This window comes from Pristis pectinata, chromosome 18 (assembly GCF_009764475.1).
Source record: "Pristis pectinata isolate sPriPec2 chromosome 18, sPriPec2.1.pri, whole genome shotgun sequence".
NCBI lineage: Eukaryota > Metazoa > Chordata > Chondrichthyes > Rhinopristiformes > Pristidae > Pristis > Pristis pectinata.
Window position 1 is genome coordinate 4,024,983 of NC_067422.1, and position 10,858 is coordinate 4,035,840.

Sequence of the window (10,858 nt, forward strand, 5' to 3'; positions counted from 1 at the left end):
CACCCAGCCCCACCTGCCCCCCCCCTCCCTCCCCCCCAATCTTGACGCAGTGACAAGGAGTTCAGGAGCCTGAAACCTGCGGCAGACGAGCTCCAGACACTCCACTGCATCGACTGGTCCTTGAGGTCTAAGGTCAGGTGACACCAATTCCAGCTCCCAATGGGTACGTATGATTTTTTCCCCCACTTTTCTGGGGTACCAGCAATACAACCAGTAGACTGCCGATGGTTTTAGTAGCCTGAGGCAGTCACAGGAAAGAAGGAATCTGCACTTACAAAGCACCTTTCACAAACTCGGGCTGTTCCACTGCACCTTATTGCAAATCATGAGAAAACTGCTCTGTGGTTACTCCAGTAATCACCATCACCTTGTGTCAGTGTAAGAATTCAGAGGCACAAGTATCAGGAACCCACCAAGCAGGCCCTTTGAATCTGCCCCACCTGTCAACAGGACCATGGCTGAACCTTTGCCTTGTCCATTCTCTTACCCAAACCCATCTGCCTCGATCCCCCCACCGACCTCAGTAGCTGATTGCTCACAGCTCTCCAGGGCAGTGAATTCCAAAGACTCGCAACCATCTGTATGAAGAAGTTCCTCCTCATCTCATCCCTGAATGGCCAAGCCCTTAGACTAAGGTCGCTTGCTCTGGACTTTCCAGTCTCTCAGCATCTGCACAGTCCCTACCACAAACTACAGTTTACAAAGATCATTTCTCAATCTTCTAAACTCCAGCAAGTATAAACCACAGTCCCACTCAATCTCTTCCCACAGGACAGCTTACTCATCTCAGCAATCAATCTACTAAATTTTCACTGCACCATCCCTAAGGCAAGTAAATCCTTCCTTAGGTGTGGAGACCAAAGGGTACACAAAGTGCTCCAGGCACTGGTCTCACCAACACCTGAACAAATGCAGCAAGGTTTCCTTATTCTTGTGTTCAAATCCATCGGAATGAAGGCCAACATACTGTTCACCTCCTGAACTGGTTGCTGTACCTGTACGTTAACTTTATGCATGGCACGAATCAGCACAGCCAGATCCCTCTGAACACCAACATTTACCACTTTCAATCTATGTAACTAGTACTTTTTTTCTACACTTCCTGCTGAGGTGAATAACTTGCATGTTTACAGCTGTGAGCTGTGTACTGTTACAGAAGAGACGTGACTGTGCTGGGGAGGGTGTAGGGGAGTTTGCCAGGACTGGAAAACTTTAGCTATGAGAGAAGATTGGATAAACTGGACTTGAACAGGGAAGGCCAAGGTGAGACTCAATTAAGATGTGTAATGGGATGGGGGGAGATTAATGAGAGGGGTCAAAAACAAGAAGCATGGAGAAGTGTCTTGGAGAAGTAATGCTCCACTCTACAATCTGCTGCCCTGTACTATAGGGTTCAGGGTTTGCAGTGGAACTCTCTTGGTGTAAAATTTGCCAACACTCACAATCTATCCATGCACAATGAGCACTAGCTGAAATGGTAGTGGGACCAGATACAACCACAACGCACAGAAGGTGTTAGATAAAACTATAGCTCTGTGGATTAGTGGGACTAGTTAAAGAGCCAGCACTTGGTGGGCCAAATGATCTTGTGTGTAAAATTCTATTGTGCCATTGAGGAGGAAGCGATTCACAGCAACAGCCAGGGTGAAGGAAGAAACCTCAGAGTGACATCTTAGTCTAGAAACAGAACTATATTCATAACTAATGGAATCGGTGTCAAATCCAAACCCTGGCCAAAGCTCCACGAGGTACACACATAACAACCCGTAGCAGGTCACTTTACTCGGACCCTAGATGGTCCAACAGTCATTACTCCAAAGGCTCCAATTGCCAGTCAACAGTCAATATTACTGACAGATCAAAATGGCAGTTTGATGTTCTGTCAGCAGATCAAAGCCACAGCTCTTTACTCATGTAGCAGAGACTGAACTGATAGGATGAGTGGGTGGGGTGCAGGTGGGTAACAGTTGGAAGGTGTTGATGCACAAAACCTTCCATATGGCCCAGGTCAGATAACGGTCCCATCGCCTCTTTGGGTCTATCTGCACGATCTTGTCTTGACACTTAATGAATTGATCCGTACGATCGGTGTGCAAGGCAAGTTTTTCACTGTACCTCGGCACAAGTGACAATAATAAACCAATACCAATACACTGCACTGAAGTTTCAGGCCTGAAACATAAATGCATGCACATCGGTGGTCATTAAGCTGCTGCACGACTGCCCTTGCCAATATCAAGTGGCGTATCTGTTGACACCAAGGCTATGCTCACCCTGTTGGCGGTAGCTTGGGATAGGTACAAGGGGAGGGCCTCGTGACCCAGCCTGGTTGTAAAGGATCCATCTCAGGCAACATTATCCTTCCAACTGGAAATAACAACTGTGTCATTTTTCAATATCAACAGGATGTGGAATCTGACCGCGGTCAATCCCCACAGCAGACAGCAGCAGACCCAGGTGGTGTTCACAAAAACAAGTTACACACGCACATATTTAACGTTACAATACATTCCAAAGTTCTCTACAGAAGCACGATCAGATAAACAGTACTAATGCCAATCTTATTCAACTAAGTGGTCCATATTAAACCATTTCAAAGTTCAGTCTTTAGATTGCTGTTCATTTCCTCACCTGATTTTGGCACACATTTACTTCTGGTCCTTGAAGTTCAGAAAAATAAGAGATGCCCTAATCCAACCATATTAGATCCTAAAGAAGTTTGATGGTGTAGATGTTGAAATGTTTTCACTAGTGGGAGAGTCACGAACAAGGGGCATAACTACAAGATAAGGGACCAGTCATTTAAAAGTGAGGTAATTAGAAATTTCTTCTTGCAGAGGGTCTGTGGAATTCTCTGTTCCCAGGGGTGGTGGAAGCTGGATATTTGGACGTATTTAAGGTGAAATTAGATAAATAATTGAAAGACAAAGGAATTGAAGGTTATGGGGAACTGGCACGGAAGGGGAGTTAAGACCAGCATAGATCATATTGCATGGCAGGGCAGGTTTGAGGGGACTGGTGGCCTACTCCCGCTCTTATTTTCTTGTTTCTTACGTGAGTTGAGCAGTTGGGAGGTTGTGCACTCTCAGGACAGCAGTGACGTAATGAAGAGGAATGAATGCACGGATGAAAAGGTGGTGAATGAAGGTCCATTCACTTCCCAGGGTGCATCGTCTGGGTTGGACTTAGACAGGGTTGGGGGTGGAAAAAGAGCACAAAATCAGCCCGAATGTCATCAGGAACAAGGCCAACCGTCACTGAGAGCAAGCTGACAAACAACGGTCAACAGTGGAGTTGTGTAAGAAGGTATCATACTCACACGCTGCTGTCTGTCATCGACATTGAGTCGTCTGTCATGACATCACTGTCATTTGCACTGCTCGCTGGAGCAAAGACGTAGCCAGACTGAATGTGATAGGGGTTAGCATATCCATTCCTCCCGTATGATCTGAAAAGGATAATTTAACAATTAGCATTTTTGTAGCTGGTCTTAACATCGCGCAGTAAAACACTGACACATTTTACTGGAAGGACACAATTTTATCTGTCAAGATGTCAAACCCACTGTGTGCTGTAGAGTGATCCATACAGACTTGGAGGTCAATATTCAGTCCCGGTCTACCTAATGTGGAATGTTACAGGCATCATGATTGGCCTCAAATGTCCTTAATATAGGAAGCGATGGGGGAATAAAACTACCCTTAGCTTCAGTGAATCCAGCGACCAGTGTGGACATCAGGTTCATCTGTGACCTTCCACACTTGAAGAGCCCACCAATGCTGGTTGCCTGGGTTCAGACATGAAGAATAGGTGAGGATGGTAGGACATGGCACAGCTATGGAATATTCTCCCAAAGGATCTGATGGGATCTCCGGAAGAATGTTGGAGACAATATCCAGGAGGCAGAATGGAATGCTCGTGACTGCTGTTAGAAATGACCTAGGTTTGGGCCCATGTATTTCCAGGTCGGGTCTCTAACCTCAGCACCTGACAACAGAGGAGACCAAAGGCATTCGGCAGGCGTCTCTTGCCCTCCACCCTTTCTTCAACCTGTGCTCTCTCTTATCTTCTGCTGCTGGGGCACTGGTTTCAGCAGGGGGTAGGGAAAAGGACGATGAGGGAACGTTACCAAACACAGGAAGTACTGCAGAATGGTCCAAAGTATTCATTCGGTTCAATAGCCCAGGAACAACATAAAGGAACTCAGTTTCTTTTCCTTCTGATTCAAAAGAGAAGTGAAAATAACTGCTTCGTCAGCCTGAAGTTTCTTGTAAATGTTAACAGACCAAGTCTCCTCCTGCTGGGAACACACAGCGACAAAATCTGCCCGAGGAGCAGCCGTGAGACTGAAGCCACAGAGCTGCTGTTTCTCCCGATACCACGCAACACCTACACGCAGCAAGTTCAGGAGATGGGGAAGGGCAGCGAGACGGCAGTGAAAGCCTCGTGCAAAACCTCACAATAGTCATCCTTCAGAGCATGGACACAAGGTGGATGGTAAAACCTAACGGTTCATGGCCAAGGTAAAGAAGCAGCAAACCACCAAGTTCAAATCTGTCCTGTTGTAGGGTGGCCCCAGGGAAAGTAGCCATGTCAACTGTCAGGGTTGTCATAACAACCCTAATGGCTCAACTAATGTCTTCCAGCTCCAGATCTGGCTATTACTTCAGACTCAAACAACCTGGTTAAAGAAAGAAAGGCTTGCATTTTTATGGAATTTCAAGGCACTTTACAATCAATGAAGTACCTGCGAAGTGTAGTCACAGTTTGTGTAGGAAGCGGTGGAGTGGAATTCTGCACAGCAAGCTGCCACGGAGAGCAAAGTAACAATGAACAGACTTCTCTCTTTCACAAGATGTGGACATCACTGACAATGCATTTATTGCCCATCTGTAATTGCCTCTAATCTAAGAGGCAGTTAAGATGACACACACTGGTGCGGGGGTGAGTGGGTGGTACACATGGTGGATGGACCTTGGAGAACCCACATTGGAGGGTTCAGGCCAGAATGGGGAATGACAGCAGATTTCATTCCCTTGAAGACATTACTGAACCAAGTGGGCTTTTACAACGACCCAGGAGTTTCATGGTCACTGTTACTGAGACTAGCATGTTTTAATTCCACATTTACTTACGTAGTTGAATTTAAAGTTCTCCAACCGCCATGGTGGGATTTGAGCATCTGCCCCGAGCTTGCTGCGCCAGAATTCTGGCTGTTAGTCCAGTCATGTAACCATCATACCACTGTACCCAGATAACCTACCATGGTGATGTTCATAGAATCACAGAATCATAGAACAGTACAGCACAATACAGGCCCATTAGCCCACAATGTTGTGCCAACCTTTAAACCTCGCCTAAGACCTTCTAACCCCTTCCTCCCACATATCCCTCTATTTTAAATTCCTCCGTATGCTTATCTAGTAATCTCTTGAATTTGACCAATGTACCTGCCTCCACCACCGCCCCAGGCAGCGCATTCCATGCCCCAACCACTCTCTGGGTAAAAACCTTCTTCTGCTATCTCCCTTGAACTTCCCACCCATTATTTTAAAGCCATGCCCTCTTGTATTGAGCATTGGTGTCCTGGGAAAGAGGTGCTGGCTGTCCACTCTATCTATTCCTCTTAATATTTTGTACACCTCTATCATGTCTCCTCTCATCCTCCTTCTCTCCAAATAGTTAGGCAAACTGGGAAGAACTTCCTGCCCCTTATGGGATTATTTACATCCAGTTTAACATCTCAACCAAAAGTCAGACAACCCCAACAATGGAGCACACTCTCAGTTCTGTACTGAAGGATTAGCCAAGGCGTGTGTTCCAGTCTCTGGAGCTGACTAACTCCCTCACAGACAGCTGGTGCTGGGTTCTAAATGTGACTGCAGCAATCTCACTTCCCAAGAATGACTAAAAGAAACAAATCCCTGAGATGCAGTGAGCCTCTGAACAAACACGGCCACCAGGGTTGTTTCTTGTACCAAGGAGGTACAATTCAGTCAGACTTTATTAGCAGCTTAAGAAAGGGGAAAATTGTTCCAAGCATTTTGCAAGCCTCTTTCACCCAGTTAGTGCAAGTGCAGTCTTTTTTTTTAATCCTTTGGTGCATGAGCTGACATATCAGAAATGTACTGAACACCTGTCTGTAGACACCTAACCAGACTAACCCACACTGATGTCATCACCAAACAGTTTATGTGATAAAGGCACAAATCTGCCTGGAACTGTACAACACAGACAACTCTTGATTAAGATCTTCCAAAGACAATCCATAAAGGCATCTACGATAGGCAGGTAATAATCACTATAAATGTAACCACTCTAGGAACAGATTCTTTCCAACTCTTCTTTCTCTTGTAAGAGTTTGACTTTGACAGAGACCAGGATCCCTGAACCAAGTAACTTTGTTCAGGTTGTGTGGCAGACCTTCTATAAACATCATCAGTAGGCTTACCATTACTTTGAATCACTATTCGATTTTCCAATCTCTTAAACTACTTTTTTTAGATCCCAATGTAGCCTGACTGCTGCAAATGAAGAATCCTCAGAAGGTTATAGTGTACACTCTCCAGCTGACTAATGAGACCAACTCTTTCTCCAACTGCAGTACCAATGCGTACATCTCCCACTCCTTAATCCTCACCGTCCACTGGTGTTGGCATGTCATTAGCCAATGAGCAAGGAATGATAAGTTTCTGATTGATCTCCCAGTATATTGATTACTAATTTCCCTTCTATACTGCTATGTTTTTTTTCTTGTCATGTCAGCCAAGGGCTGATGTGGAAAATGTCCTAAATCAATTCATGGGCCCAGGTTTATTAGTTTACTGTTCCCTTGTGCAGTGTGAACTCTCCTTCCACAGTATTTTTGAGCTGCACTTTTTACCTGGACAATTTTATCCTTCCATGTATCCAGGAGGATAATTCTACACAACAGACCATTGTACTACAACTGGTTCTTCTCTGCCACTGTGAGGTGAAGGACAATCTGCTTTATGATGGATTGTCTTATTGCTTCTACAACTGGGGTACTACAGAGCTACACAGCATGGAAACAGGCCATTCGGCCCACCACATCCATGCCGACCAGTGGGCACCCATCTGTATTAATCCCAGTTTCCAGTACTTCGCCAGCAACGCTCTATGCCAAGGTGATTCCAGTACTCACCTAGACACTTTAAACGCCATCAGTGACTCTGCTTCCACCACTCAGGCAGTGCATTCCAGGTACTCACCCCTCTCTGGGTGAAAAAGGTCCCCCTCAGGTCCCCTTTAAATCTCTTACCATAAATCTATGTCCTCTAGTTTTATCTACATGTTTTATGGACTACCCTATTGATACCACTCATAATTTTATGTACCTCAGTCTCTTAACCTCTTAATCTCCTCCGTTCCAGATAAAGCAGACCCAGCCTCTCCACAAAACTGAAATGCTCCATTGCAGGCAACATCCTGGTGAACCTTCTCTGCACCCTCTCCGGTGTTAACAGTGCTCCAGTGTGTTTAAACTGATCTGCCTTTTAGGTTATAAAATTCTAAGTCCTGCCAAGGACCTGAGCCCCATTACAGGCTTGTTGCTTTAAAGAAGTGTGTACATTTCCATATTTCTGTATAACACAGGAGGCCATTTGACCCAACAAGTCTCTGCCGGCTCACAGAACATTGCCTGACTCAATTCTCCTGTAACCTATTCTTCTCACACTCTCATCACCTCCCTCCATATCCTACTACTTACCTAACACACTAAGGACAATTTAAAGTACCAGACATCACGTCTTTGGGATGAGGGAGGAAATCCATGCAGTCACAGGGAGAGCGTGCAAACTCCACACAGACGGCACCGGATGTCAGGATTGAACCTGGATCACTAGAACTGTAAGGCAGCAGCTCTGCTCGCTATGCCCTTTGTACCACCCAGGGCCAAGTGCTACTGGATTCCTTTTTACACCCATCTTAATCTCAACCAGAAGCAATCAATTTGATTGTGACGTTCCAGAGAAGCAATGAGATTTTTTTTAATGCAGCTGGTTGTTCCAATCTGGAATGGATGATCTGAAAGGGCAGTGAGGCAAGTTCCTCTTTCCTTTTGCACTGGAAGAGAAAAATGTTGCAGCACTTTGGAGGAGCAGGGTTGAGTGGCCAAATGGCCTCCTTCTGTGGGTTGTCATGAAATTGTGAGATGGTTGAGAGTTGACTCTCAATGCCCTTTTGGTGACAGTGCCAACAATCTCACCATCCGCCAGTGAATAAAATACACATGACTCTGTTTATTGTACCGTGTACACTGACTATTTTGTAATATTCTATTTGTTGACTTTCAGTACAGTTTGGAGCCTAACGCACAGCTGTAATGTTTGGCTGCTCTCCTGGTTGTCCCTTTGTGTTCCTTGCTCTGATGTCCCATGTGGAGCATTGGTCACAAAGGTCCCAAAAGCAGTGCCATTGTTAGTGACTTTCCCTGGATTTAGATCTGCACACCTTCTCCATGTTATCTGATGATTTCAAGAGCAGGTGAATGAGGGGAAATAATTAGGTTCTCGTCTCTCTACAAGCAAAACAGTAGATGCTGGAAATCTGAAATAAAAACAGAAAAATGCTAGAAATAGCCATCAGGTCAGGCAGCAGCCGTGGAGAAAAACAAGAGTTATTGCTTCAGGTTGACGATCTATCATCAAAAGCAGGAATTATTCTGACAACCAGTCACTGACCTGAAACCTTAACTTTGTTTAACGCACTCCAGATGCTGCCTGACCTTTGGGATGTTTCCAGCATTTGCAGTGTTTATTTCATCTCTTTGTGTATGTTTCCTTTAAGATTAGGAACTAATGTGGAAGGATAGTGTAAGTACCTACTAACCAGCTCACCTCGCAGCTCCTGAACACACCAACTCCCTCTCGGATTGTATAGGTCACCATTTCACATGTGTAACCTGAACAGGACAGGAGTCTCACATGGAAGGCACCCTGGCTGAGTGTGACTCTGTTCTCATTACAAGCCAAGGAATGGGCAGTGTCAAGCTGATATTCTTTAATCTTACTGTATACATTGTCTATACGTAATATCTCAGCCCAAGCCTGGAGGTTCTACGTTGCCTGTAGCTCAGATGGTCAGTATAATACTGCAATCAGTATAAGGTGTACAGTTGCACGTCAGCAGGTAGTGCATACTATACAAGACAAACGTTACCACATAATGGCACAGACAATGTATATTACAGAATAATTAGTTCATGTAGTTAATGGTTTAACAAATCTGACATCTGAGCTGAGATATTATAATTAGCTTAGTGTATCCGGTTGGATTGAAGAATATCAGCTTGACATTTACATTAGTCCCAATCCTGCCCATTCCTTAGTCTATAATGAGAACAGAACCATCCTTGACTGAGATGCCTTCCATACTTACAAGGAATCTCTGTGACTGTTAATATATTACAGATTAACATTCCATTTCATCATCCCACACTCAATGAAACTTGGGATGGTCAGGCTAAAATCCTGACAATCACCATAAATTTAACAACATGGATCAATCTTAGGAATCATACCAGACTCCAATATTCACTTCATTCACCAAAAAGCAGCAGAAACGGAACAAACCTGCCCCACCCACAGGACATCACCAATGTAGAAATGCACAGTGGAATCTGTCAATGTGTCCAGTGTGACAATTGGACCTTGCAGCTGAGACAAACTATTTTAAACGTTCGTCTTTGTTTACAAATTCTTTCATGACCTCAACCCTCCCTGTCGTACAGTCACCTCCAGCCATCTGTGGTCTTTGGGTTCCTCTAATTCTGGCCTCCTCTGTGTTCCCCACTTGCTTTGCTGCCCACTCCTTGACTCTAAGCTCTGGAATTCTCACCCAAACACCTCAACTATTCCTTCCTCCTAAAACATTCCTTAAAACCCCATATTTGACCAGTCATTTTGGTCCCTCATCTTAATAACTGAGGTGGTTTGGGATCTTATTTTGTCAGATTACATTTTCTTGAACAGTTGTAGGAGACCTTGCAATGTCATTGGAGCTATATAACCTTAAGGACCATGCTAGGGGTTACCACTCAGTGCTCAGTCCATGGTCGTGCAGGTCAGGGACCTCCGAAACAAAGCCCGATGCAATGGAATATATTCCAGTAGATACTCCAACTCCTCAGTATTATAAAACTTCAAGTAATCGCAAGAGTCTTTTTAATAAATGTTCCTTTACTGTTCTCCCTGTTCATAGTGAACTCTGAAGATGACATGGTCATGAGTCTGTGGTTTCAAAGGATTTTTTTTTACCAGCATCTGCTGATTTTAATAATTGGAATCACTTACACCAGACTTGGGGCTCAAGAATGTGATAGCATGTTCTGGCTATTTTTTCAAAAGCCTTTCATGATCACAGTCCCTCCTCTTCCCCTCAGTGTCTTTGATGAGGCCAAGCAGGCTTGATTTAAGTGAGCAACACTGCTGCCCTAATGGTTAGCAGCACTTCCCCTGAATCTGGTGGCTCCGAATCCTTTGTTCCACTTGGACTGACTTACCACTTTCGACCTCTGAAATAGCTCTGCTCAACTCTCTCACAACAACAGCCTTCTCTCTCCCTACTGTGATGCATTCCACTGTTTCACCAGTGATGGGGAGGAAGGGGAGGGGGTGGACGCTGAGAGAAGAGAACGTGAACATTGCTAAGATATCGGGAAAATAAAGAGGGATAGCAGGGCCCCTTCTCTGTGAGAAGCCGACTGCAGCGTACTGTTGGGAGTTAACAGCATGACTAAAGTCTTAGGCCGCAGTACAGACTGACCTTTGCTACAGACCTTCTTTCAAAGAGCAGGTATTCAGCACAGCTGGGATTGCATTCTTTAAAAGCATGC

At 44.9% G+C, this 10,858-nt stretch overlaps 1 protein-coding gene across 5 annotated transcripts in view; it reads right to left on the reverse strand.

The window, feature by feature from the left end:
* axin2 (axin 2 (conductin, axil)) overlaps nt 1-10,858 on the reverse strand; it is a 63,310-nt gene that overhangs the window by 21,025 nt on the left and 31,427 nt on the right. For all 5 annotated transcript variants that reach the window (XM_052032686.1, XM_052032687.1, XM_052032689.1 and 2 more), the window contains one exon: nt 3,320-3,448. In XM_052032686.1, coding sequence (XP_051888646.1) covers nt 3,320-3,448 — 129 coding nt within the window. The remainder of the gene's footprint in view (nt 1-3,319; nt 3,449-10,858) is intronic.